The sequence below is a fragment of the Trichechus manatus genome, unplaced genomic scaffold (assembly GCF_000243295.1).
Source record: "Trichechus manatus latirostris isolate Lorelei unplaced genomic scaffold, TriManLat1.0 scaffold00282, whole genome shotgun sequence".
Lineage (NCBI taxonomy): Eukaryota > Metazoa > Chordata > Mammalia > Sirenia > Trichechidae > Trichechus > Trichechus manatus.
In genome coordinates this window covers 890,017-915,821 of record NW_004444218.1, presented here as the reverse complement: position 1 = coordinate 915,821, position 25,805 = coordinate 890,017, and the positions used below count along the sequence as shown (strand labels likewise).

The window sequence follows — 25,805 nt, the reverse complement described above, 5'->3', positions numbered from 1 at the left end:
CCTATCCACACATTGATTCATTCATTCATCCATCCATCCATCCATCCATCCCCTTGCATCCAGCCTCCCTATCCTCCTACTCATCCATCCATACATCTGCCAATTTGTCCATCCTTCTATCCCTCCATCCATCCACCCATCCACTCACCCTGACCCATCCATTCACCCATCTGTCTGTCCATCCTCTACCCGTCCATCCTCCCATCTGTCTATCCACCCTCCCACTGACCACTCACCCACCCATCTCCGCATCCTTTCTCCAGTCTCCCTGTTAGTGGCATTGGGCAGCTTGCTTCACCTCTCTGGGCTTCTCTCCTCGTGCCTCCTTGTTGCCCAGTGTGGTTTTGTGAAACGGTGGGGGCTCCTGACCTGGTGCCAGGCACGTAGTGGGTGCACAATCAGTATTGGTTGTCGTTGTGACTGAGTTATCATTTCTCTCTTGCGGTTCATTTTATTCAAGTTTTAACTCCAATCCTGTCCCTCCTAACCCCTCTCCCCAGTTTCTGGCCTAGACACTGATGTTGTAACACAGTCCTAGGGTGGGGTCACTCCTCAGTGCCCAGGACTAGACAGGCCTTTCCTTAGATCGACTGCCCCCATTCCTACCCTGGGACAGGTGAGGATATCTCTGGACAGCATGTTTGAAGGAACAAGGTGGCCCACTCCCAACCCTTACCAGGCTTCCGATTGTTCTTCAGTCAGTGGGGAGTACTCCTCACCCCACTCCCAAGCATGATGGTTTGGATTAATTTTGTCTGTGAGCAATGAGAGAGAAGTTGATTTCTCTCTAATCCTCAGGAAGCCCAATGGTATTGGTCAGGGAATAGGGTGGCACGCCACAGTGTCGGGCCCAGGCCTGCTCTCCTTCCATCTTGTTGCTCTGAGCTGAATAGCTTCTCTTTCAAGGTCTCCTCGTGCCTCAGCATGGCTGCTTGAACTCCAGCAGCCCATGCACCCGCCCACATTCCAGCCGGTGGGAAGGAGGAAGGGCAGCCCAAGGGCATACCTCTGGCCTTCAGGACACTTCCTGGAAGGTGCACACACTCCTACTTACGTTCCACTAGCTAGAACTTAGTCTTGTGACCACCCCAGCTTCCAGGGAGGCTGGAAAATGGGCTTTTCTTTTGAGCAGCCACAAGGCCAGCAAAGCCTAGGGGCCTGTTACCTTGGAGAGAGAGATCAAATAGTGGGGACCATGTCAGGCTCTGCCCCTACCCTGGTTTTATATAAATCAAAGAAGGGAGCCTTGAGGGGCTATCCAAGTACAAGCAAGCGGTGGCTTAGCCACAGGTTTGGGCCCAGCCCCCAGCCTGGGGCAGAGGCCCAAAGGCTCAGGGTAATTTCCTTGTGTGGGGTCAGCCCAGCAGGCCTCACAGAGCAAATAGTGGAGGGTGTTCCGGGCAGAGGGGGCCGCTGGTGAAGAGCTGGGCAGGCATGTGTCAGGAGTAGGTGGATCTTCAAGTGCTACAGTGATGACAGTATCAGGTGGTGCCTGCTTGTGCCACGGACCCCTGGTTCTGGACCACCGTCTTGCCCCTTGTGGGCTTGCATGCATCACCACCGCCCATTCTCTTGGGAAGATTGTGCCCACCTCTGCAGCTGGCATCCTGCGGGCAGCTGAGGTTTGCTGCCCAGCCAGGGGCAGGCAGAGCCTTCCGCACTAACCACTTCTAAACTGCTTTGCAGAAGACTTATCTTAATGAAGGGAGTACCCAAGTGATATAATTAAGCACCAAAATTGAGTGTAGCTCGGTTTGGCCTGTCACATTGTAAGAGGACTTCAGTTTGTGGCCCGTGTGTCTGCGAGGTCCGCTGTCATGTAATCAAGGCTACTGAGTATGAAATGACTTTGTTCTCCCAGAAGATATATTTCATTCCTATTTTATTGCTAACAATTCCACGAGCAGAAGCATTTGGGTGAGAAGCTATGACGTCCTGTGAGGACAGTGCGAGCTGGTTGCTGAGGTTTTGGTTGGGGGTTCTCCAGGGTCTGCCCAGCAGCCAGTGGAGGGCCTTCTCAGGAGAGCAGGAGCCAGAGAGGAGAGTGAGGGTCAACCTCTCACCTGCCCCCGAAGTCCTCTCGTGGCTAAGAAGCACATCTAGTGACCACCACTACCTAGGACTGGGCGGCTCCGCCCCAAGTCCGAGGTGGGGAGAATGACTTTGAAGTCTTATGGTTGATCCTAAACATTCATGCACACTTTGCATCTCACGTCATGTCATCATATATGTATTGCTTTTTTTTTAATATATTGTTTTAATACAAAAATTGCATTTTGAGTTATCAGAAAAGCTGCCCTCTAGGGTGCTGGGCCTGTGGTATGCTACACCCACACATGTTCCAGGGTGGGTCTGTGGACACCAGGGAGGCCACTGTGTTGAGGAAGTGGGCCTGGGCCTTGCCCTGCAAGTGCCTAGATGCCTAGTCAGGGGCCTGCCTCCCATGCACCTTAGCCAAGGTGACACAGCTGGGACCTGCGGGCTCAGCACCTCCCACCCTGTGGGCAGACAGAGGCGTGCACCCTTGGGCCATGGTGGAGGGCATGGGCCCAGGACTGGGGCCTGGCCCTCCTGTGTGTGGCTGCCAGGGAGCGCTCTGCCTGAGCTGACCAGTGTTTGAGGTGTTACTAAGGAGACGCGCAGTCAGTCGTTTAGCTCCAAATGAGCCACACTGGGCAATGGGAAGGTCAGTGTGGGATTGGCCACCTTTTCACTGTGACCTCCAAATTATGAGTCCCTAGCCTGTCCCCAAATGGAGTGAGTGGGTCCCCTCCTGGATAACACCTTTGGGGTGGTCTCCTTGGATCCTAAGGCAGGTCATGCTGGGAGGGCTCAGGGCAGGTAAGGTGGAAGCTGGGGGCTGCCCCAGCACATGCTGTCTCCAGGGTCTGCAGCCCAGGCCTGGTCTGCTGCGGGTGGAGAGCCATGGTGCATGCAGGTGGACCCTGAGGTCAGAGAGGAATCCATAGCTCCACACACAAGGGAAGGAGCCACTTCCTCTACATGAGGCCAACAGCTGCCCCTTGGGTCCTGATCACTGCCTCCCAGGACTCACCTTCCCCTCCCAATGTGATCTGGTCACAGCTATGCAGGCCCTAGGGGCAGCTTCCCATTACACACCACCACTTGGTTCCAAGGCTTTGCTGCGGATGGACTGATGGTGCAAACAAGACTAGGCTGAAGGCTCGGGGTGACCTGCTCCTGCCACCCACCTCGTTCCTCCCTGTGCTGCCCTCCCACGGAGGAAGGCCCCTCCACACCTCCTCCAGCCCAGCCCCCAGGCTCAGATCATAAGCACACAAGGCCTAGTCTTTGTCCTTGAGCTGGGCCTGTGTGAGTGTTGGCACATGTGTGTGCTGGCATATCTGGGACTTGTGTACATAGGCAGCAGTGAGTGTAAGGGGCTCCGTGCCCATGGCCACGGATGGGCTGGCCCAGGCTGCCCCTCTACCCAGTCTGCACCTCACCACCCCCACCCCCCTGCTCTGACTTAATAACTGCTCCTCCGCTAACATTGGCTCCCCTGAAAGGTCACATTGACAGTTTTGTTTGTGTGACAGGTGCTGGGGAAATTAAGCACAGCTTCTGGGCCTACGCTAGCCTCTTGGCCCTCACTGGGCCTTTGTTTCCCCAGCTGTCACAGTAGGTCTGGGCTTTGTGGTGGGTGTCCCATCACCTCTGAGGTGCACCCATGTCCCTGGCCCATACGGTGTTGGTATGACCAAGCCCCCACTGCGCCTCCTCCTCAGGCTCTGTCCTTCCAACTGGTTCTGCCTGGACCAGTCAGCTGCGGAGCTCAGCCCTTTGGGGGTGTTGCACACTGTGTGTCTCCTTGTCCTGCCCCCTCTGAAGCCCAGTCTCCACATCTGTTCAAGGGTGAAGGGTCCGGTAGAGTGGGCCCCAGCGCAGTTGTAGGATGGGCTGGGAGGAGGCCCTGAGAAGCCCTGGCACTGTGCCACACGCAGGCTGAGTGCTCGGCAGTGTGGCCTACGCCCTGCCTGCCTGGGCTGGGGCATTCATGGCCACTAATTACTGCTTGGATCTGCGCTCTGCATACTTGTGTCCTGCTTCTTCTTGCCTGTGAAAAACAAACATGTTGGGCAGCCGGGGAGCCGGCTGGAGGGAAAGTGCTGGCGCATCTCTGTGGCCGCCAAGCCCCTGCCACCCCCCACTACTCACCCACCCCATGGGGCTTTGGGGCCCTCAGGGGCTGTGCTGGGCCAGGACCCAGAAAGCCTGAGCCTTGCCAAGGTCTCATTGGAGGATGGCGGGACCTGCCAGCTCCCCCCATTGCCCCACCCCCCTCTACGTGTCCTGGGCACTGGGCGCCTCTGGAGTGGCTGCTCACCCCCTGCGCACCTGGTGACACCAGCTGTGGGGCTGCAAAAGAGTCCCTACTCTCTGGGCCTTGGCGTCCACCTCTGTGAGGTGGTCCTGCTGGTGTCTGTGAGATGAGCAAGCAGGCATGTGCTATATGCAGCAGAGCGCCTAAGAGGTAGTAAGCACTTGGTCCTGCCAGATCTCTCTGCCCCTCCCAGTGGGCCCTGAACACCCTCAGTTGATGGTTCCGCTGGGTCTGGCAGGAAACAAGACCACGGGTCAGAGTTCCATGCCCTGTGGGGAGTGAGCCGGCTGCTTCTGGTCAGCCTTGGATTAATGGCTTTTTATTTAGATTTCAATCAATGCAGCTTGTTTCCGGAGAGCTGGATGCTCTGCTCTGGGACTGAGTCCTGTGTTCTGGAGAGGAGGAGATGCTATCACCAGGCCTCCACCCAGCCCAGCCTGACCTTACTTTGCTTTGCCTACAGCTGGCAGGCCCCCTGGCCATGGAGGACTGCAACGTGCACTCAGCAGCCAGCATCCTGGCCTCGGTGAAGGAGCAGGAGGCGCGCTTCGAGAGGCTGACACGGGCACTGGAGCAGGAGCGGCGCCATGTTGCGCTGCAGCTGGAGCGCGCCCAGCAGCCCAACATGGGCAGTGGTGGCATAGGCTGTGGGCAGCCCCTGCCAATGGCCTGGCAACAGCTGGTCCTGCAGGTAACAGCCTAGCAACTTGGAAAGGGTGAAAATGGCCCAGTAGGGAAACAATCAAGGGGCCCTGGTGGGCCACAAGCCAGCAAGCATGGCTTATTATAAGACCTGCGGGAGATGCAGGGTTCAGGAGGAAAGTGAGACCCTCCCCCAGGGGGCTGGAAGTCCCATGTGGGTGCACAGGGCAGCATGTGGCAAATGGGCCTGATCCTCAGAACGGCACTGTTCACTCAAGTGAGCCCTCAGGGCCCAGGCAGCTGAGCAGTCTATTCTGGGCTGCTCAGTGGTCAGCGTAGGGACTTAGGGTTTTGCCTGCCCCAGAGTCTCCCTACCATGGTGTTCTGCTTTATCACACTGTGTGGGTCAGCCCCAGGGGAAGGCTTGAGCAAGTCTCCAGGCTCTTCCTGCAGCTTAGAGAGCAACCTGGGAGTCTCAGTTTCTCTGCTGGTCATTGCCCTGAGACTGGGCTCCGGGCCTTGCTCAGCCCAGGAGGTGTAAAGCTGTGGATCCTCTGTGGCCGGGCCCTCAGAACTCTGAAGTTGGGGTACACACTCAGGAGTAAGACCACTTGGACCCCACCTACCACCCACTGTGCCTCAGCACCCTAAACCTGCAGATGGGAGGTTGTGGCACCTAGCTTGTGGGGTGGTGAGGGTAGAACGAGGAAATGCAAGGAGTCTGGTGTTTGGTGTCCTTATTGCGGTTCCTATCATTACCGTATCAGGAGACCGAGGCCCGGGGCAGGGGTAGTCAGGGTGGCCCACCCTATAGGTCTCCTGCTGCTATTCCTCTTTACCACCTGGTTCAGAGACCTGAGGGGCCGTGGTCTGCTGTGTCCGCACCAGTTTGTGGAGTGACCCTAGAGGGCTCTCCCAGCGGGTTCCTTGGTTTCCCTGGCTCAGCTCCCTGAACAGCAGGCAGAAGTGTTGCCGTCCTAAACGAGGCAGCTGGACTTCCTCCCGGGATACCCACCACCACCTGCACTCACCTTCTCTGGTCCTGCCAGGCCCTGACTGCAGGAAAGCAGACTACTGGCCGGCCACGCCACACCTGGCACATGTGCTGGTGGTTTGGGGCAGTCTGGGACCTTTGTGGCTGGAGAGAAGGGGGTCAAGTTGCCAGTCTGGGCTGAAGCTGGCCCAGTGGGCTAGCCTTGGCTCAGTGGAGTGGATAATGGTTCTTAAATCCACTCACACAGTCCCTGTAAAGTGTGCAGTCCAGCATGGGTGCATGGTTGGAGCCTAATAAATGTCTGTTTATTCCCTTAGCACCGATCTCCAGAGGGCCCCAGGTCCTGCCAACAGTCCAGACCTCTTGGGGGAGCAGTCTTTCCTAAGCCCCACTGTGCTGAGAGATCTCAGGCGAGCCACACAGTCAGTCTACAGGAGGGCGGCATTCAGGCTGGAGTGGGCCTAGGTGCAAGGCCCAACCCTTCTGTACCCCACACTTTAGGCACGCCAAAGGAGGGGATAGCCTGGCTGGGCTGCATGGGTACTGTGGCAGCCAGTGACCTCAAAACCACCCCTTGGGTGCTGGGCACTCTGTTCCCCACTTCAGGCCGGAACAGGCTCCAGCCTTCAGCCCATGGATGGCGCCACAGAGGGTCAATGCCCTGGCTGGGGAGACGTTCCCACAGCCTGGAGTTGCCCTGGCCTCCTGAGGGCTGTAGACTACACAACTTCAGGCCACTGCTCCTCCCCATCCGCCTGGGTTTTCTGTCTTGAGAAGCAGTTTTCTCAGGCTGGGATCGGAGTGAGCATGTGTTCCCAGGGCTCCAGCTGTACTGTCCGGGCTCTTGAGGACACTGGAGGAGGCGGGGCCGCCTTGGCGTGGCCCTCTGCAGGGAGCACCAGCATTGATGCCAAACATACTTTTCAGATTAATCTCTGCAGGAGATGCCTGATGACCTACCTGCTGAGCCACAGGGCTGCCACGATCTGGTACTCAAGGGCGGGGCCTGGGGTTTGAGAAGCTCCAGGGCTGGTGACCAGGCAGCAGCTGGAGCTGAGGCTGCGCAGCCAGCTGCTGGTGTTTGAGAGGCTTGAGGGAGCAGCCGGGGGCTGGGGGCTGAGGCTGGGGAGCTGGGAGCCAGGGGTCACTGCTGCTGTGCTCCCTGGGCTGCTCCACAGTCCTGGCTGCCTGCCCTTCACTGTCTGGTGGGAAGACACCCAGGCTGGAGCGGGGCTGGCCTATAGTGAGGATGGGCGCCATTAGATGCCTGGCCTGCTGGGCTGTTGAACCTACCTCAGCCAGGGTGGTGTGTGGCCAAGTCACTAGCAGCTGGTGAAATATGGGAGGAGACAGAAACGACTCAAACATATGCACCAGGACTGCATCCCTTGGATCAGTGGTCCAGTCCTACTCACTGCCCCAGTGGCTCTTCAGAGTTCAAGGTATCTTACCCCTGTGCACGCAGGGAGACTGAGGCTCATAGGGCAGCGGGCATCCAGAGTGCTTGAGCATGCAGGCTGCATGGCCTGTGAAGGTGGCATGTCATGGAGGCAGAGTGGCCCCAGGGGAGGCTCAGCTTTCTTAGTGGGGTCTAGGGACAAGCCAGTGCAAGACAGGAGACCCAGGCCCAGGCCCCTTCTCTGTCCTGACCCACTGAGCCTCCCTGGGCTGGCCTAGCGTTGCCCATCTCAGAGCCTCAGTTTCTTCGTCCATGGTGCCCGAGCCACTGGCTTGCCTTTGTGGGGTATGACCTGAAAAGGTGGCCCTAGCCACAGCAGAGCCAGACTCCCCAGGGTGCAGCTGCATGTTCATGTCAGGCTGCTGGGGTGCACCCTGGGAGGAGAAACTCCGACTGTGCCCGAACGCACTGACCACCGCCCCCCCCCAACAGCCACCGCTGCCCAGTAGATCACAGACAGAGGACAGGATTCGAGGCCACCCCAGCCCCCATGAGCCCAGGGTCCAAGACCCAGAGGGGTTACCTGGCTGGTCCAGGGTCACCCAGCAGTTCCCCATCCCCTCCATTTGATCTGCTTTGATCCCTCAGGGGACTCTGGGCTTCTGTGTCTTAATGGGGAGAACCCAAGACACAAAGTGGGTCCCCTGTGGGGCCTTTTGCCACATCACCAGTGAGCTCTGTGGGGAGGTTTCCTTGTGGCCCCCTGCAGGAGGGGTCTGAATCTGGGGAAACCTGAGAGATCCCGTTGGCAGGATCCCGCAGTGCTGGTGGTGCCTTAACTACTGTCTTACTGGCCAGTATTTCACAGAATGAGCAGCTAGTGCCCAGGGAGTCAGAGCCACCCTGTGCTCTGCCCATCAGCTTGCAGGAACTGTTTCCCCAACTCTCTAGTGAGTGGGCGGGGAGGGGCGGATGTGCCCATTTACTGGGGGCAAACCGAGCCCCAGGAAGGAGGACTTGGGCGGTCACTTGGCAAAAAAATGTCATCCACGAAGAAGAGAGGCTAGCAGCCCAGACAGACCACGGGGCGTTGGGGGCGACCCCGGCCCCGCCCAGGCTGCTGATCTCCGCCCCCTGCCCGGTGAGGGGCGGGCCCCGCCCCGCCCCGCCTGGGCGCGGCCCCGCCCGATTGGCTGCTCGCGGTGAGCGCCGCCAGATCCGCCCCCGCGGGGAGCAAGTCAGCTGAGCTCAAGCAGCCGAGTCGCCGGAGCCGAGCTCGGTCCGCCGCCTCGCGGAGTCCCGGCCCCATGCCGGCCGAACTCAGACAGGTTGGCTGGAACTTGGTCCAGGGCGGAGGGGGGCGCTATCCCGACGGCCTGGCGGGGGCCTGGCGGCGGAGGGGGCCCCGGCCTTTCCGGGAGGACCTGCTTTTGTTCTGCGGGGCCGCCGGCCGGAGGCGGCTATTGTTTGTGCTCCGTGCTGGGGCCTCATCGGGCCCCTGGGTCGGTGGAAGCCAGCGTGGGCGCGCCGCCCTGGGGGTGTGTAAGGCGCGGGGCGGGGCCGCGGAGTCTCCAGAGCCCCTCCCCGCGGGCCGGGCGCGGGGGTCCGCTGGCGGTGAGTCTCTCCTCGGTGTGGGGCCGGGACCCAATGCGCACGCCCCCGGCGAGCGCTCAGGGCAGGTGCCGGAGGTCGAGGGCTTTCCTGGGCAGCCCCTCCCTGCGTTGAAGGGAGGCTGAGGCCAGAGAGGGAAGCCTATCTCAGTTTCCCGCTGCCCTCGGCCTCCCCCTCGCCTCCACGCCCCCAGCGCGGGCTCCGACTCCTGGGACCTGCGAAGGAGCCTCTGGAGCTTTAATGGAAGCTCTATCTGCCGCGGTAGCGCAGAGAGGGGAGGGAGGGGAGGCCAGCCCTGTCCACGTGCGGGGGCGGGAAGGGACTCCGAGGAAACCAGGGCAGAGTCGCCTTTAGCACAATGTAGTGGTGGAGCGTGTGGGCAGCTACACTTGGGCAGAGGTGCAGGCGAGGAAACTGAGGCTCAGCCGAAAAGCGACTTGCCCAAGACCTCTTGTGGAAGGCAGATTTCCTCCCACACGCCTACCTGGGCCAGTTTGCTGATTGCCCCTGAGGTGGAGGAGCCAGTTGGGGACGTTGGGGGGGGGGATTCTGGGTTACAGTGTGGCCAGTGGGATGTGGGCTAGGCTTGGGGAGGCCAGAGGGTGGTGAGACCCCTAGCCCATCCCTGCTCTCTCGCCTGCTAGGTGCCCACCGCCCATGGCCTCTCTGCAGGGGGCCAGGCGGACCTCAGGGCAGGGTTACACCCTGGCAGGTGGACTTGCTGCATCACAGGGCTGAGCTTCCCACTTGTCAAGGTCTGGGTAGAAGTGGTGGATATGAAGGGAGAAGGCATTTTGTGGTAGCCAGAGGGTTGCTGGCTGATACCCCCTGCTTATTGGGAGATGCCAGGCTGGCTTGTCCTGGACTCAGAGTCCAGGAGGGCCCCACTGAGGAAAGTGGCTGTCACTCTGGCTATTCTGTTATCTAGTGACAGCCATCTGTGTTCTCTGGGAATCTGGGTGTTGGGGAGACATTGCGGGAGCCAGCTGTGGGATCCCTGCCTTAACCTGTCCTGTGTTTGCAGGTTGGGCCTGTGAACAGTGTGGGGGGCCTACCAGTGTGGTCTATTTCTTATTACACAGACCGTGAGTGTTCAACTATAAAGTCCAGGCAGTATGCATACATCGGTGTTCCGGGACCCCAGCCCAGTCGCTCCCCTTAGGACTTGGCTTGTTTCCTTTGGCTCCTCCTCTCTGCATTCCCACACGTATGCACACAGTTGTTATGAGCTTTTGCCCAGGGGGTGGCCCTTCTGCCTCACTCCATGTTGTCTCGCCATTCTTGGGGCCAGTCCCATTTCCAGATGAGAAAGCTGAACCCCAGGAGTGGCTGTTGTGGGCATGACGGCTGTCCTTGGCTCTGTGCCACCAGAGACCCCTTAGGGCTGGGGTGGTGGGTGTCTGTGCTGGGGTACTGGTTTCTCTGGCTACATCCTCAGTCCTGGAGCAGGCCTCTCCCCCAAGCTGAAGAGAGCTCATGGGAACCTCCAGGCCCAGGGAGTAGGTGGACCAGGATATGGCAGCCGCAGGATGGATTTGGACCCCTGGAGCCAGTGATAGGAGGCTGGGACCTCGGTCCCAGCAAGAGGAGCAAGGATGAGGCCAGGAATTGGAGAAAATTGAGGTTTGGGAAAGGGATGGGGAGGTGTGTCCAAGACAGTGCCCGTGTCTGGGAGTGGAGATGGGGATGGCCCAGAGTCCAGTCTGGGGCAGGGGCTATGTAGAGCTGCAGGGTTGGGGATCCCTAAGGGTGGGCCTGGACATCGAGTTGGGGGCCAGGAACAGGGTGCTGAAGCCGGTTGGGCATCAACTACCTTGTGCTGGCTGTCAGCCCGTGATCCCATGTCCCCACCCGGAAAATGTCACGGAGGCCTGAGCCATGGGATGGCCTCAGTTTGCCCATCATCTTTGGACTCTCAGATCCCTATAGTGGATGCCTGCGTGGGTGGTTGAGGGAGCTAGTGGCCTCTGTCCTTGCATGTTGAGAGCATGTGAGGTCCTGCAGTGGAAAAGGCCTAGACAAGTGGGAAAAAGATACATATACATGTAAGTGTGTTAGGAACAGTGGGCACATGTGTGCTTGCAGTGCTCTTAGGAAAACATGCAGACTGACATGCCTAGGCGTGGGTGCCAGGCAGGGTGCTCAGGCACTCATGAATACACACATACTTGCCTGAGGGACCAGGTGCGTGCATGTATACGTACACGTGTGAGTGGGTCCCCGTACATGTGCATGTGTGTGCGCACTCACAAGCACACCAGGCAAGGAACTAACTCTGTGTATGCGTGTTCATGCTTAAGAGATCTGGTATATGCATGTGTGTATATGTATGTGTACACCCAAATCATACTTAGGTGTATGTACCAGGCAGGGTGGTCATGCACACGTGTGTATGCATACATTCTTGCCTGAGGGACCAGGTACATGTATGTGTGTCCTTGTCTGTGTGTATGCACCAGGCTGGGTGCTTATGCACGCACGTGTATGCATACATCCTTTCCTGAGGGGCCAGGTACACACGTGTGTTCTTGTCTGTGTGTGTGTATGCGCCAGGCAGGGTGTTCATGCACACACATGTATGCGTACATATCTGTCTGAGGGGCCAGGTACACGTATGCGTGTCTCTGTGTGCCAGGTGTGGTGCTCGTGCACATGTGTATGTATACATCCCTGCCTGAGGGGCTAAGTTTGCACACGTGTGTGTATGGGGGCCGGGCCTTCCCTGTGATAGGCTGACTCATGATCCCACCCGCCTAGGTGAAGTCATCGACCGTTTTTAGCTCACTGAGGTCATTTGCCAGCAGGGTTCTCAGGGCTTCGGGGTTCTCAGGACTTTGGGATCCCACTGCCAGGCTGCTCAGGCTGAGGTGTTGCTGAGCGATGCCATAGGATAGCCAGGCCTTGCTGAGGAGTCCTGGTTCTCCTGGGCCCCATCTCCTCATCCCCCTGACTCTGCACAGTGTCGACCCTCATCACTGGCTGGACAGGGAGAAAATGGTCTGGGCCACAGGGTGGCACTGAGGTCCTGAGGTGTGCCCCACCCCACCCAATGCCCTCTCCCCACTGCCTGGCCTGGGGTAGGGGGCCTTTTCTCTGCAAGTGCTTGATGTATGCAAATATGTGCAAATCTATTCAGGGCCTGATCGCACTGGCAGAGTGTCCTGGGCAACTTCCTCTGTTGTCTGTCTTGGGCCCCGCTTACAGCCAGCACATGGCCTGAAGCCCTCCATTCCCTGTACCCTCCCCCACTCCTGAGCCCTGCCTTGACCCCCAGGGCCCAGCAGAGAGAGCTGATTACTTGCCACAGTCAAGTTCAGCCAGAGCAGCTGAGGCTCCAGTAGTGATGGGCTGGCCCTTTTCCAGAGCCGTCCTGGCTCCCCAGTGCTCTCAGAAGTCAGAGGAGAGCCCAGGCTACCCTGCCTGGCAGCCCGCCAGCATGCCCCACTCTGGGCCTCAGTTTATTTCTCTTTCCTAGGGAGCTGTGTCCTCTTTTTCTGTTCAGGTCCCCCAACAGGCTGTATCTCATCCATATCTGTATTCCAGCACCACTATGGTGGCAGCCAGGCCCGTGGGCCATGGGGGATGAGTGTTGCTAAAAGGCCTACTTGTAATGTCCCCATCCCTGTGAATGCCTGAAATCCCCCCCATTAGCAGTTTGTGAAGTGCTGTGTAAATCCCCTCCCTTCTGCCAGGCCCCAGTTACCCCATCTATAAAGTCATGTCTGGTCCTCTGAGGGCCTGCTTCTAAAGGAGAGGGGGATTATATTCTGTGGCTTCTTTTTTCCTGAGTCACCAGAACCTGAGTGATGCACCCATCCTAACGTGCTTTACATACCTGTGGTGGTGGTAGGGCCCAGAACCTCAGCACTGTGTGCAATTAGGGGCTCAAACATTCTTCCAGGATAGGACTCCATCCTGGGGAGGCTTCACATCCTAAGGACCTAGAGCAGGTTAAGCAGTATCTGTCTCAGCTGATCACTCTGCTAAACACTGGCCTGCAGGTGGGCATCCAGGTGGACGCCCTGGGTGTTGCCTAAGGGGAGCTTCGAGCACCTGACCTTAGACACCCTTGAGCCCAGGGACAAGGGCAGAGTACCAGTTCTAGAGCCAGGCAGATATGGGTGTGAGTTTCTGGCCCTCCCTGGGCCTTAGCTCGGTGTCTGTGCAGGCCTCAGGCCTGGGGGCCCAGCCAGGGGACCAGCCCTACAAGGCACAGGGCCTGGGCTTCAGGAGCAGGCCTTGTCCTCCTGCTGACCCAGCCCCAGCTGCCTGAGAATGTGCTCCCCCCTTGCGCGCCCACTGCCCACCATGGTTTGGGTTTCAGCTGCTGCCTGTCCTGGCCTGATGCTGATCCTGGAATGGGGGTGTGGCTCAGCACTGGGGCCAGGGACCTGTGTGGTCAGGCCCAGGGGCAGACTGGTCCCTTTATCACTCAGCCCAGCAGAGGTCCAGCCTAGCTCTGATGTGGGCCGGGTCCTCTTTGATCCTCAGTTTCCCCGCTGGCAAGTTTGCAGGCATGTGGGCCTCAGAAGGACCTCTATTCAAAACTGTCTTGCCTGGAATTCCACCATCATGATACCCTTCAGGGACAATGGCAAGGGTGGCTGCAGGCTGAGAATGAGGCAGGTGGCAAGGGTGGGGGGCTGAGGTTGGGGAGGCCTGAAAGGGGAATGTACAGGGAAGGGACACTGGGGTTCTTACCAAGAGCCAGCTGAATCCCCTTGGCTGGAGCCCACCCTCTCTGGCTCTAATATGCCACCCAGGGTCTCAGTCAGTGAGAGTACTGGCCCCTGGCCTGAGGCCAAGCTAGGCTATGCTCACTTGATGCTCCAAGAGTGTCCAGGCCGGAAGGAGTGAAGAGTATTTTGGTCCTGTGAGTGCACAGGGCATTCTGGGAGCTGGGTATTTCTGTCCTGTGAGGGCATCTGGCTGGCATGGGGGCGGGATCCTGGGCGTGGCCACGAGGAGTCACAGCAGAAGTGCTGGAATCAAGTCCTCTTTGTGCTTGGTCCTACCTGCCCTCAGCCGGCATACCTCCTGCCTGGGCCCCTGGGGAGAGGGCTGCCTGAGACTGCCCACCGCCTGATCTACCGGCTCTGCCTGAGGAGGCCCTGGGGTGGGGCCAGTGCCCAGGGCCCTTCCTGGGGTGGGTGACAGGCCAGGGTCAGAGGGCAACAGCATATTCCTGTTCTCACTTGCTTAGGCTGAGACAGGCCCTGGGGTTGAGTGGGCTCCTGGAGGTGGGATGTTGGGAACAGCACTGGATGGAGTTGTGTGGGGAGGCGTACACTCCTGGCAGAGGAGCCGTCATGAGCTGAGGTGGTCTTGCCCCACTGACGCCCACCCACCTGTCCCCAGGAGCAGAGCCCAGGCAGCCAGGCCTCGCTGGCCACGATGCCAGAGGCGCCCGAGGTGCTGGAGGAGACAGTGACAGTGGAGGAGGACCCTGGCACACCCACCTCCCATGTGTCCATTGTCACATCTGAAGATGGCACAACCCGGCGAACAGAGACCAAGGTACACCCAGATCCAGGAGGGTGGACTATAGGCCACAATTGTCCCATCTCCAAGTGGGCATGTGCACCAGCCACCCAGGAGCACCCCGTTGTTCTGGTGGAAAACAGGCCACCCAAGCAACGTTCAGACCTCTCAGGCTGCCTGCCCACCTGCCGCCCACCTATTTTCCAGGTCACCAAAACAGTCAAGACAGTGACCACGCGGACAGTGCGCCAGGTGCCTGTGGGCCCGGACGGCCTCCCGCTGCTGGACGGTGGTCCCCCACTGGGCCCCTTCACTGATGGCCCCCTAGACCAGCACTTTCTGCTGCGTGGCAGCGGCCCGGCAGCCACGCTGTCCCGTGCCTACTTCGGTGGTGGGGTTGGCTTCCCTGATGGCCCTGAGCCCCGTGACGGGCCCAGCTATGGCAGCCTGTCCCGTGGGCTGGGCATGCGGCCCCCTCGCAGTGGTCCCCTTGGTCCAGGCCCCTGTGATGGCTGTTTTACGTTGCCTGGCCGCCGTGAGGCTCTCCCAGCAGGCCCTGAGCCTGCACTGCCGGGCGGCCGCTCCCTACCTGAGCGCTTCCAGGCAGAGCCGTATGGTTTGGAGGATGACACACGGAGCCTAGCCGCTGATGATGAGGGTGGCCCTGAGCTGGAGCCTGACTATGGCACAGCTGCACGGCGGAGGCCTGACTGTGGGAGAGGCCCTCGAACCAGGTGAGCACTCTGTCTCCTGCTACCACCTCCAGGAAGTCTACCTTACACTTCCTCAGCACAGAATGCCCCACAGCCAGGTCCACAGTCACTCAAGCTGCTGGAGCTGAGTCAGTCATGCACACTTTGGTATGAATTGGCTTCTTGGCTTTTCTCAAATACAGCAGCAAGGGTAGGACCTGAGATCAGGGAAGTTTGGGCATCTTTCCTGTGGGTCTAAGGCAGGAGAGAAGCTGGTGACAGTGCCCGACACCTACTGCTCCTTCTCTAGGCAGACAGCCATGAGACCTGAGTGCAAAAGGTTCAGGGTGTCACCCTGAACAGGAAGCCCCAGACTTTCCCTGTGCCTCAGTTTTCCGTGTGCACAGTAGTAACTAGAACCCAGCTCCCCTGGCCCTTCCAGGCTCGGCTTCTTATTCTGTACTCTCTGTCCTCAGTGTTTTTATCTGTAGGGTGGGAACATGACCATGGCTGGGTCTGGGTCCAGCTGAGTGACCCTGGGCAAGTCACCTGACCCTGCCTAGCCTCAGTCCCTCCTCTGGGAAATGGATTTTATGGTAACAACCCACAGGGCTGCTGAGAGTCAAAGACATCTTATTCCCTGGGGGGCTGGTGGCCTAAATGCCCCTCGGATGGTCCCACCCCCACCCCACTCAGCTTCTCTAAATCATGAGTTTCTTTTCTGATTCACACTTACAAATATAACAGGAGGCTAATGTCTACCGTTTGGTGAATGTCGGTAAAGGTATTTAAATTAGTGGGTTATCAACACATACCATAGCGTTTTCTTTTTCTCTAAAAGGGGGTTTTATCCAGATCTCTCAGCAAATCAGGTAAGTCTTATTGTTACAATAATAAGTCCTCCCCGTGGCACACAGTCACTCTGTGAACAGAAAACTTTTTGGCCCTGCTGCCCATTACCCAGAGGCGACTGAGATGGTGTGTGCAGGGAGAGCTCACCCGCTCCCGCCACATCTTGGTGGTCATGGGAAGATGGGGCTGTTCCTGCAGAAGGGACAGATGTTGCAGGGAGAGGCGTTTAGCTCAGGATCAGGGAACACTGCTTGGTGACAGGAGTGAGTGAGCTCCCCATCCTGGGAGGGATACAAGCCTCACCCTGATAGCATTGACTGGGATTTGGCCTGTCATTGGCTCTGCTAGTTGGTTCTCGCTGGGCTGGGCCCTGGCCATTGGCCCCACCTCATGCCTGGGACCAGGGTGCAAATGCTCTTGGCTCAGTCTTCCTTCTGGGAGTTCACAACCTCCTGGGGAGCTGTGGTGAGGGAGCTTGGGGGCAAGGCTGGGGGCTGCCTTCAAGATATTCGCACTTCACTTGCCCCCACAGGCCTTACGAGGATGTAGCAGAAGATGGTGGTGAGCTGCTGGACGAGCGGCCTCCATTCCCGACAGTGACGGCGCCCCTGGCGCAGCCTGAACAGGGCAGCCTGGGCAGCCTGGACCAGGTGGTGCGGCACTCACCTTCAGTTGACAGCACCCGCAAGGAGCCACGCTGGCGGGACCCTGAGCTGCCTGAGGTGCTGGCCATGCTGCGGCACCCTGTGGACCCTGTGAAGGCCAATGCAGCTGCCTACCTGCAGCACCTGTGCTTCGAGAATGAGGGTGTTAAGCGGCGTGTGCGGCAGCTGCGAGGGCTGCCGCTGCTGGTGGCACTACTGGACCACCCGCGGGCGGAGGTACGGCGTCGGGCCTGTGGGGCACTACGCAACCTCTCCTATGGCCGTGACACTGACAACAAGGCTGCCATCCGGGACTGTGGCGGCGTGCCTGCCCTGGTGCGCCTGCTGCGGGCTGCCCGAGACAACGAGGTCCGCGAGCTGGTCACAGGTGAGCGGGCACCTGGCCGAGCCTGCTTCCCCCAGGAAGAGAGGAGAGAGCAAGGTTTGGCCTGGAAGGGGTGGGGCAACATGGAGTCTACAGCCAGGGAGGCCACTCCTATTAGTCTGGAGTCCCAGCGGCCTGGATGGTGTACCCTGGGTGGCAGATGGCAGGCACAGGCTGATGAGCCTGTGAGCAGGTCCCACTGTCTCCATCTCTTTGCTGCCATGGGTGGGGCTGGGATTGGGCCCCTCAGGCAGGCCCCCCACCTGCCCCATGTTACCAGAAGGCGCCCGAGAGATCAGTCTCCCTCGTTCCCATCCACCTGACAGTGCGTTTGTTGGAATTGTGTCTGTGGGACCTAATGGTCACGTGACCATCTCTGGCTAATCCCTGTGGCCCCAGGAGTGTGAGTCCATCTGCCCACGTGGCTGGGAAATGGGGAGGAGGCGGCGGCACCCTTTTCTACATCCCTAGCCCCTTTGGGGGTCCCTTTCAGCTGGAGCCACCAGTGGGCCCTGGACGAGGACTCAGGACACCTCATACTTTTGTCACTTCCTGTCTTTTCGTCTGAGCTGGGGTGAGACTCTGGGGGCAGGGCAGGTTCAGAGGTAGAGTCCGTGGTCAGCACTGGTCGACGCACTCTGCAGGCACACTCTGGAACCTGTCATCCTATGAGCCCTTGAAGATGGTCATCATTGACCATGGCCTGCAGACGCTGACTCGCGAAGTCATCGTGCCCCACTCGGGCTGGGAGCGTGAGCCAAATGAGGACTCAAAGCCAAGGGATGCTGAGTGGACTACTGTCTTCAAGAACACATCGGGCTGCTTGAGGTGTGGGCAGGGGGCTGGGGCTGGGCTATTCCGCAGGGCGATGTTGCCTGGATGAGGAAGCAGGAACCTCGTGTCAGCTTCAGAGTCATGTCCCTCCTTGTGTCTTGAGAATGGGGTACCCGCTGGACAAGGCTGGTGGCCTCCCACCCTCTGCTGCCTTACCCTGCTGCTCCAGCCTTGTCTAGCTTCAACCCACTCTCATCACTGTGACAATCAGAGAGGGGGAACCAGGACCCTCGGCTCCTGCCTGCCTTGGTGGCCTCATCTCACTTCCCCGTGATCCCTGCCCCGTCCCATCCCTGGGAGGCCCTACAGAGACCTAGCAGACACTCTTGGATCCCCCCGGTCTGCCTATTCATCAGGATACACTCCCACAGCTCTGTCTCTCAGCCCAGAGCTGCCTGCAATGGGGAGTCCAGGATCGCCCAAGCACAGATCCAGGCTTCTTTGACCCCCATCTCTGTCCCTTTCCAACTTGAACTGGGAGTTGGAGGCCCCTCCTCTCCTATAGAGATACCAGGCTAGGACCCAAACCCTGGGTCTCCAAGGGGTCAGGCTACCCCTGCCCCATTGTCACTGTGCTCCAGGTGGTGGTGCTGTCTCTCCCAGTAGCTATAGCAGGGCAGCATTGGGCCCATTTTACAGATGAAGGCAAGACCCCGAGGCTGGGGTCGGGGGAGGCCTAGGGGAGTGCCTGTGGAAGCCAGGGGTCACTAGGTTTGTTCTTGGCCTCCCAGGAATGTGAGCTCGGATGGCGCAGAGGCCCGGCGGCGCCTCCGGGAGTGTGAAGGGCTGGTGGATGCTCTCCTGCATGCGCTGCAGTCAGCTGTGGGCAGGAAGGACACCGACAACAAGGTGGGCAGGGTGTGGCGGGCATCAATGGGGTGGCCACAGCCAGGGAGGTCCCAGGCATGGCAAGGACCTCCTCAAACACCAGTGTCAGTGCTCCAGCTTCCCACAAAGGGCATGAGTCCCAGGTGGCACAGAGGAGTGGCTGTGTAGGGTCTGGGCTGTGCTCCACCCCTTCCAACCATGCCCCCCCCTCCACCGAGGCCCTCCTGGCTTCTGGCTCAGGCCTCCGTGTCTCTGCTCCAAGTCCCCTCACTGCATGCAGCCTGTGGCTAGCCTCTCCTGACTACGCACTCCATGCATGGGCTTGGGAGACCCGACCCTGCCAGCTATCCCTCTCCCCACAGTCGGTGGAGAACTGCGTGTGCATCATGCGGAACCTTTCCTACCATGTGCATAAGGAAGTGCCTGGCGCCGACAGGTACCAGGAGGCCGAGCCTGGGCCCCCGGGCGGTACTACGGGCTCCCAGCGCAGGAGGAGGGATAACGCAGGCTGCTTCGGTGGCAAGAAGGCCAAAGGTGGGTGGGAGGGACTGTATCACTGAAACCCTATGGGCTGTGGGGTCTCCAGACCCATATCAGGCAGGCATGGAGGCCGGAGGACACTTGGGCAGCCACTGCGCAGGCGGAGAGATAGGGAGCAAAGGATGGTGCACTATGCTGGGTCACACAGCTGACAGGGTCAGGGTGCAGGGCCCATGCCCTACCTTCTCCCATCAGCACTGTGGGACCCTCAGGGAAGGGTAGGAGAAAGCACATGGTGGCCTTGCTGGTGCCCTGGACGCAACCCCTCAGCTCCTGCGGAAAGGCTTCTGTGGGCCCATGAGCTTGGGAAACTGCAGATGATGCCACTTCCTGGTTGTTCCTAGAGCACATAAAGGCTCTGACAAGGCCTACAAGGCAGAACCTTGCTCCACCTGGAGCTAGACCTGATGTTTATGCCATACCCACTGGCACTTGTGAGGTGCAAGTTTGAGGGGCCCACATTCTCCAGCTGTCATGTGGGACTTGGGTATTGCCTGCACCCGAGTTCTGCCCTACCAGTGTGGGCCTTTTCTGACGTCAAGCCTCTTCTCCCCTGTCCCAGTCATGGGCACTCGGCCCCTGGAAGTAATTGGGGTGAGGGTCCACATTCCACCTGCCTGACCCTGGGTCTGCTGTGGGAGCTTGAGACCTTGGGAGGGTCTGTGGGGGTTGCTGCCCCTGCTCAGCATCATCTCCTCTCTCCTGTGCTTCCTCCGGCCGCCCAGAGGAGTGGTTCCATCAAGGTGAGTCCCTCTTTGTCCTGCTGTCTAGGCCTGGTGGGTGCAGTGGGCACCCAGGAGGCAGCCCAACTCCATTGCTCCAGGGTCGTCTCCATGATAACTGCAGGACAGTGGGTGCAGTGGGCACCTGGAGGTGGGCCCAGCCTCAGGGCTCTGCGCCACCCCCGTCACCTGGGCGGCTGTCTCCATGACAACTGCATGGACATGACAGCTGCAGGAATGTGGGCCTGGACTGGTTGGGAAGCTGAGGGGCTGTTCCTCTGCAGCCTCAGCCTGGTCTGAGGCCAGAGATGGGGTGTGTCCACCACACACAAGTGCCCCTCCAATGGAGTGGGGCTGTGTGGCTCACACAGAGGGCTAGCACAGACAGAAGACTGGCAGGGTGGGGGCCAAAGGAGAAGCACCCTCGTCTGAGATGGGGAGGGGGTCTGGGAGGGTGCACAGGTGATAGGTGGAGCTGCTGCAGGCACTCAGCCTGAGAGTGGGATCCATCTTGTCCCCAGACTGGGAGAGGTTAACCCTTGGGTGGAGTTTCTGAGAGAGTCCTGTCCCTGCCAGCCCTCAATTTCCCCATCTTCATGGGCTGCCTAGCCTGGGCTCCTGGCTGTCTTGGCTCACACACTTGGCAGCTGCAGGGGGGCCATCGGGAGGGTTTCAGGGACTGCTCTCTGCACTTGACGGGCATGGGTCCTGGGTGCTGTGAACAGGGCTGGGCTGTCTCTAGATTCCGCTGTCCCCACTGGGCTGACCTGCCTGAGGTCTGCACACAGCTCACCACTCCCATGGCCTCGGTGCCCGGTCCTGGACACGGGGTGTTCTTTGGGCTCTGGGTAGGAGAGGGCTGTGCCTCAATCCTCTTACTGCCTCCCTCATCCCATGGGGTCTGCCTCACCTCTCGCTGTTTTTCTGTTTCAGGGAAAAAGGACAGTGAGATGGACCGGAACTTTGACACGCTGGATCTGCCCAAGCGAACTGAGGCTGCCAAAGGTTAGGAGTGGATGGATGCATGGAGGCAGAGACGGGGCCCAGGCCAGTCCAGGTAGTGGTGCTTTGTGTCACCAAGCAGGCCTGGGGGTCTTGGGGATCAGATGGAGAAACGGGGGCCCACAGTTATGGGGTTCTCCAGAGGACCATCCAGTCCCTGGGCACCAGATAAGGGTTCAGAATCGAGGTCAATGCCATGAGTCACTTCAGTCAGGGTAGGTGAGTCCAGGCACTTGCTGAAAGTCACACAACTCATGAGAGGTAGGGTCAGGATTGGGGCAAGGTGACCAATGAAGAGTAGAGGGCCAGCCAGGCAGAGCCCAGTGTCAGCTGAGGAGCTTGGGCTCAGTCCAAGGGGCCTGGGAGCCAGGGAGTGTGTGGTCAGATGCAGGTATGGGCCAGAGGGACAGGACCACAAGATAGATGAGATTCACGCAGGGGCAGGGCTGTTCACCCTTCACATCGCCTGTGTCTGTGGCGCCCTACTGTGGGCTGGCACTGTTCTGTGCACTGGGAATCAGGCCTGAGAGGTCCACCATGGTGGTAATCAGGGCCTCCTGAGCCCCTGCCCACAGCCAGCCATGCCAGTAGGGTGACCTAGATGCCAACAAATGGGGTGGAGGGCCCAGCCGTGGGAGGTGCGCAGAACATTACAGGTAGAGGAACAGCCAGTGCAAATGCTCTGGGAGGGCATGTGATGGGAGTATTTGGAGAACAGGAAATGGACAGAAGCCTCAGTGTAGGGCAGGCAGTCTTGGAAGGCCACCTTGGCCCCCTCATGGCTAGAGCTTTGTGCCAGCACCATCCTGGGGTGGCCCTGCTCCTTGGCGATCCAGGAGTGTTTGCTAGGGAAGGCCGGCCCTGTTTTGCTAGGGGAGGGGCCCCGGTTGTGGTCTCCCTACCCCAGCCCAGTCTGGGGTGCTCCAGCTGCCAGGCCGCTCTGGGCCCATCTCTTTGGCAGCAGGGTTGAAGCAGGAACGACCTGACCTGGCCCCATTGCCTTCTCTCTGAGCCTAAGTTTACCCCTCAGTGAAATGGGAATGCTTTGGGTGACTGTAAGGGGTAAGTTAACGTTAAACATTCCCTGACTGAAACACACCCATCCCTGGCCGCAGCTCACCTCAGTCCTGGGAGCACTGAGGGAGGGTGACAAGTAGGGAGGTTCTCGATGACTGTGGGTAGTGGGTCCCCTGTATGCAGGCTTTGAGCTTCTGTACCAGCCGGAGGTGGTACGTCTCTACCTCTCTCTCCTCACGGAGAGCCGGAATTTCAACACCCTGGAGGCTGCTGCTGGCGCCCTGCAGAACCTCAGTGCTGGCAACTGGATGGTGAGAGGCTGGTCTGGCAGGGAGAATAAGACGGGGAACAAGATAGGGAATCTGGACCACCTTCCTGTAGCGGGTGGCGGTTCGCAGCACCTTCCCAAGGTCTGGAGAAGTGCGCCCTGGGCAGTGGGGAAGCTCTGTGGAGGTGCCTTTGAGCTGCTGGGGAAGAGCTTTGTGGGTCAAGGGTGGAGGATGGTGGAGCTGAAGGGAAAGGCCCGGCCAGGAGGTGGGAGGGTGCCTGTGCGGCAGGGCAAGGCTGTGTGCTGAGCACCCTCCCTCGCGGCTGCAGTGGGCCACGTACATCCGCGCTACGGTGCGCAAGGAGCGCGGGTTGCCTGTGCTGGTAGAGTTGCTGCAGTCCGAAACTGACAAGGTGGTGCGCGCCGTCGCTATCGCCCTGCGCAACCTCTCCCTGGACCGGCGCAACAAGGACCTCATTGGTGAGGACGCCGGCGGCCGGGCCCAGGCGGGGTGCGGAACGGGGCAAGTGACTCTGGACCCCACTTGAGGAGGACTGCGGGTGGCTCAGGAATCCGGTCCCTTGGTCCCTCGCACTGGTTCTGCCTGAGGCTCCGCCCGCTCTTTGCTGTGGTTGTCACACTGCCCCACGCCTGGACACCGCTCCTTCCCGCACGGGTGGGCGGGGTTGTATCCTAACACCCGGGCCCCGCCCCCAGGGAGCTACGCCATGGCGGAGCTGGTGCGGAACGTGCGCAATGCGCAGGCGCCGGCGCCGCCTGGGGCACACTTGGAGGAGGACACAGTGGTGGCTGTGCTCAATACCATCCATGAGATCGTGTCCGACAGCCCGGACAACGCCCGTTCGCTGCTGCAGGCCCGCGGCGTGCCTGCGCTCGTGGCACTCGGCGCGGCCAGGTGGGCGGATCCGCGGGAGTTTGGCTATATGGGTGAGGAGGGTGGGGCCGGGGGGGGGTGGCCAGGCGGTGACACCCCCTCGAACTTGGCTGCAGCCAGTCGGTACGCGAGGCGAAGGCTGCATCGCACGTGCTGCAGACAGTGTGGAGCTACAAGGACCTGCGCAGTGCCCTGCAGAAGGAAGGCTGGACCAAGGCCCGCTTCCAGGTGAGGATGCCCAGGTTTTCCTCCTCCTCCACCGAACTGGGTGCCTTCTGGCCCCCTGCCTGTTCTCTCCCAGGAGCATCTCCGACCTAACCCCGTGCCTGTGTGTTCCTCCCCAGTCGGCCGCTGCCGCTGCCAAGGGGCCCAAGGGGGTGCAGAGTCCAGGGGCCTTCGACGACAGCACGCTGCCGCTGGTGGACAAGAGCGTCGGTGAGTGTGGCCTGGGGGTGGTGGTGCATGGGAGCTCACTTGGAGGTGCAAGAGTACACTATACACCCATACTGATGGTGGGTATGGGGTGGGCAGAGACAGGACTCCAGGAAGGGGGCCACTTTCTCTGCTCACTGCTTTCTTTATCGTATCTGCCTGTGGTGTCTGTTGGTTTGAAGCTGAGGAGGGGATGCCATGTGCTGAGAGATGCAGAGATCTTGGTGGCTGAGGGCAGCTCAGGGCCATTGTGATTTTGCCTGCCTTGGTCTTTCTGGGCACCCCTGGTTTCTGACCTGTGCGTATCTTGCAGATGGTGAGAAGCCAGGGAGCCGGGACATGATCCCCATGGATGCCCTGGGACCAGGTGAGTTCAGGGGCTGGGCTGCTTGTTTCCTGTGCAGCAAGGAGGGACTAGAGGCAAGGCAGACAGAGAGTTTTATGGATTAAGTGCAGCACTGGGTATGGTAAGGTCAAGTGCTGGCTGGGGAGGAGAGATCTGGTTTAGGAGTGCTGGGGGTGTGAGGGGCAGGGCAGGGCAGCAGAGCAGGTATCCCACTAGGGTCTCTGATCTGCCTGCTGTTGGGGGGTGGGTAAAGGGTTCTGAGCTGTGATGGGAGCCAGCAAGGGGCAATAGGCCCAGACCGCAAAAAGGCAGGGGTTAGAGAGAGCTGGTGGTGAGGTGCACAGGTCTCCAGACCCGTAGGGGTATACCATGCCCAAAGGGCCCCCTGGGGTGTGGACTGAAGAGGGAAGTCTACCACTCCTCTGGTGCCCACCCCTCAGTTTCCCTCATCACCCACCCACACTGCCCCCATAGATGGATATTCCACCATTGACCGGCCAAATCGAAGGGTCCGGGGCAGTGACCCTACAGGAGAGGTCTTCGATAAGGAGCCCTTGAAAGTAAGCACCTGTGGGCAGGTTCCTTTTAGAAGCAGCATGTCTAGGGGTGCCTGGAAAGGGGCCCAGGTGGGAGGCTGAGTTTGGAGTAGGCCCTGGGGCTGTCTGGGGATGGGCATCATTTGCAGGGCTGTGGGTTGTCAGGCCAAGCCCAAGCAGTGGCCCGGGAGCACTCAGATCCTGGCCTGGGCTCAGGCGCTGCCTCATCCACCTAGGATGGTTCTCTTGTTTAGTTTTTGGGTGCTGATACCTGTTCGGAGGGAGGGGTATGGGTCACAGAGGATCACCTGGTTAGATTTTACAGAGAGGGAGGCTGTGAGTAAGCGTGTCTTCACCTTCTATGCATGTATGTGCGTGGGCAAGGGCCCCCGTGGCCTCACCTGTCCCCTGCTCTGTGCCAATTCCCTGGCTTCATATAGGGCTCTGTATGTGTCCATGGATCACGCCATGGCTGTGTGAACCTCACTTGCCCGTTTCCCCTAACCCTCCTCCAGCATTCCCCTTGGGACTACCTTGGCAAGCCCACCCTCATCCCCTATCTCTGCTCCACCCGTCCCTCCCTTGCCCCCAAAGACCAACCCAGCTCTTTGCCATCAGCTCCCTAACCTGCACTGTTCTGCCTCTAACCCTCCTGCCACCCCCCATCCGCTGCAGCCAGAGTCTGGCAGGAAGGCCCCTCCTCCCGGGCCCAGCAGGGCCGCGGTCAGGCTGGTGGACGCCGTGGGGGACGCTAAACCTCAGCCCGTTGACTCCTGGGTCTAGCTTGCATGCCTGGTACGTCTTCTCATCTGGTTGTTCGTCCAAGTGTCTATCCTCTGGGCCAGGGGCTTCTCGTTAATCTCTGCTGGATGCATGCTCTGCTCTCCCCACGTGCGCAGCAGGTCCACAAGCCCGTCTTAGGGAAGGACAGATTGAGGCCTGAGAGAGAGAGAGTCCCCATTCTTATCCTAGCTACTGTGGGATCAGTTCTCGAGGAGATGGGGCCAGATCAGGGACGGTCCCCTACACCCTCAAAAGCCCCCAGCACAGGACCCCATGAGAACTATCATGTCGTTACTGACTATGATGCTAAGATCCTCGGGTAGGCCTGCGCCACCCGTGGGTGAGCAGATGGGGTCCATCCCTGCTGCCACACGCACCCTGGCTGGCGCTGGGGGAGTCCACCAAGGAGCTCTGGTCAGCTCATCCTGTGAGTCCACTGCCCACATCTCCCATCTACCTGTGCAGGTGGTAGTACCCCCTGCTGCCCAGCTGCCTTGCCCAGAGGTCATACCAGGTCCTGCTCTGCTCAGCCCGTTCCGGGGGCCTGCAAGCCAGGC

The 25,805-nt window shown here is 59.6% G+C and overlaps 1 protein-coding gene across 1 annotated transcript; it reads left to right on the top strand.

Annotated features, from left to right (window-relative positions):
• Positions 1-4,696: 4,696 nt before the first annotated feature.
• On the top strand, positions 4,697-25,407 carry ARVCF (ARVCF delta catenin family member). The gene is made up of 17 exons (XM_004390088.2): positions 4,697-5,036; positions 14,350-14,508; positions 14,680-15,206; positions 16,549-17,048; positions 17,690-17,873; positions 18,611-18,728; positions 19,070-19,241; positions 19,973-19,990; positions 20,903-20,974; positions 22,172-22,299; positions 22,586-22,736; positions 22,974-23,172; positions 23,268-23,379; positions 23,496-23,586; positions 23,897-23,950; positions 24,404-24,489; positions 25,141-25,407. The coding sequence occupies exons 1-17, from the start codon at positions 4,752-4,754 to the stop codon at positions 25,246-25,248; spliced, it is 2,964 nt and encodes a 987-aa protein (XP_004390145.2). The 5' UTR covers positions 4,697-4,751; the 3' UTR covers positions 25,249-25,407.
• Positions 25,408-25,805: the final 398 nt, after the last annotated feature.

What these genes read in the sequence shown, in the direction of transcription:
- ARVCF (XM_004390088.2), top strand. Translation starts at nt 4,752, where the DNA reads ATGCTATCACCAGGCCTCCACCCAGCCCAGCCTGACCTTACTTTGCTT. An exon ending in GGGAGAGGCCCTCGAACCAG is followed by an intron (nt 15,207 to 16,548) that starts GTGAGCACTCTG and finishes TTGCCCCCACAG; the next exon opens with GCCTTACGAGGATGTAGCAG. An exon ending in GCTGGTGGACAAGAGCGTCG is followed by an intron (nt 23,587 to 23,896) that starts GTGAGTGTGGCC and finishes CGTATCTTGCAG; the next exon opens with ATGGTGAGAAGCCAGGGAGC.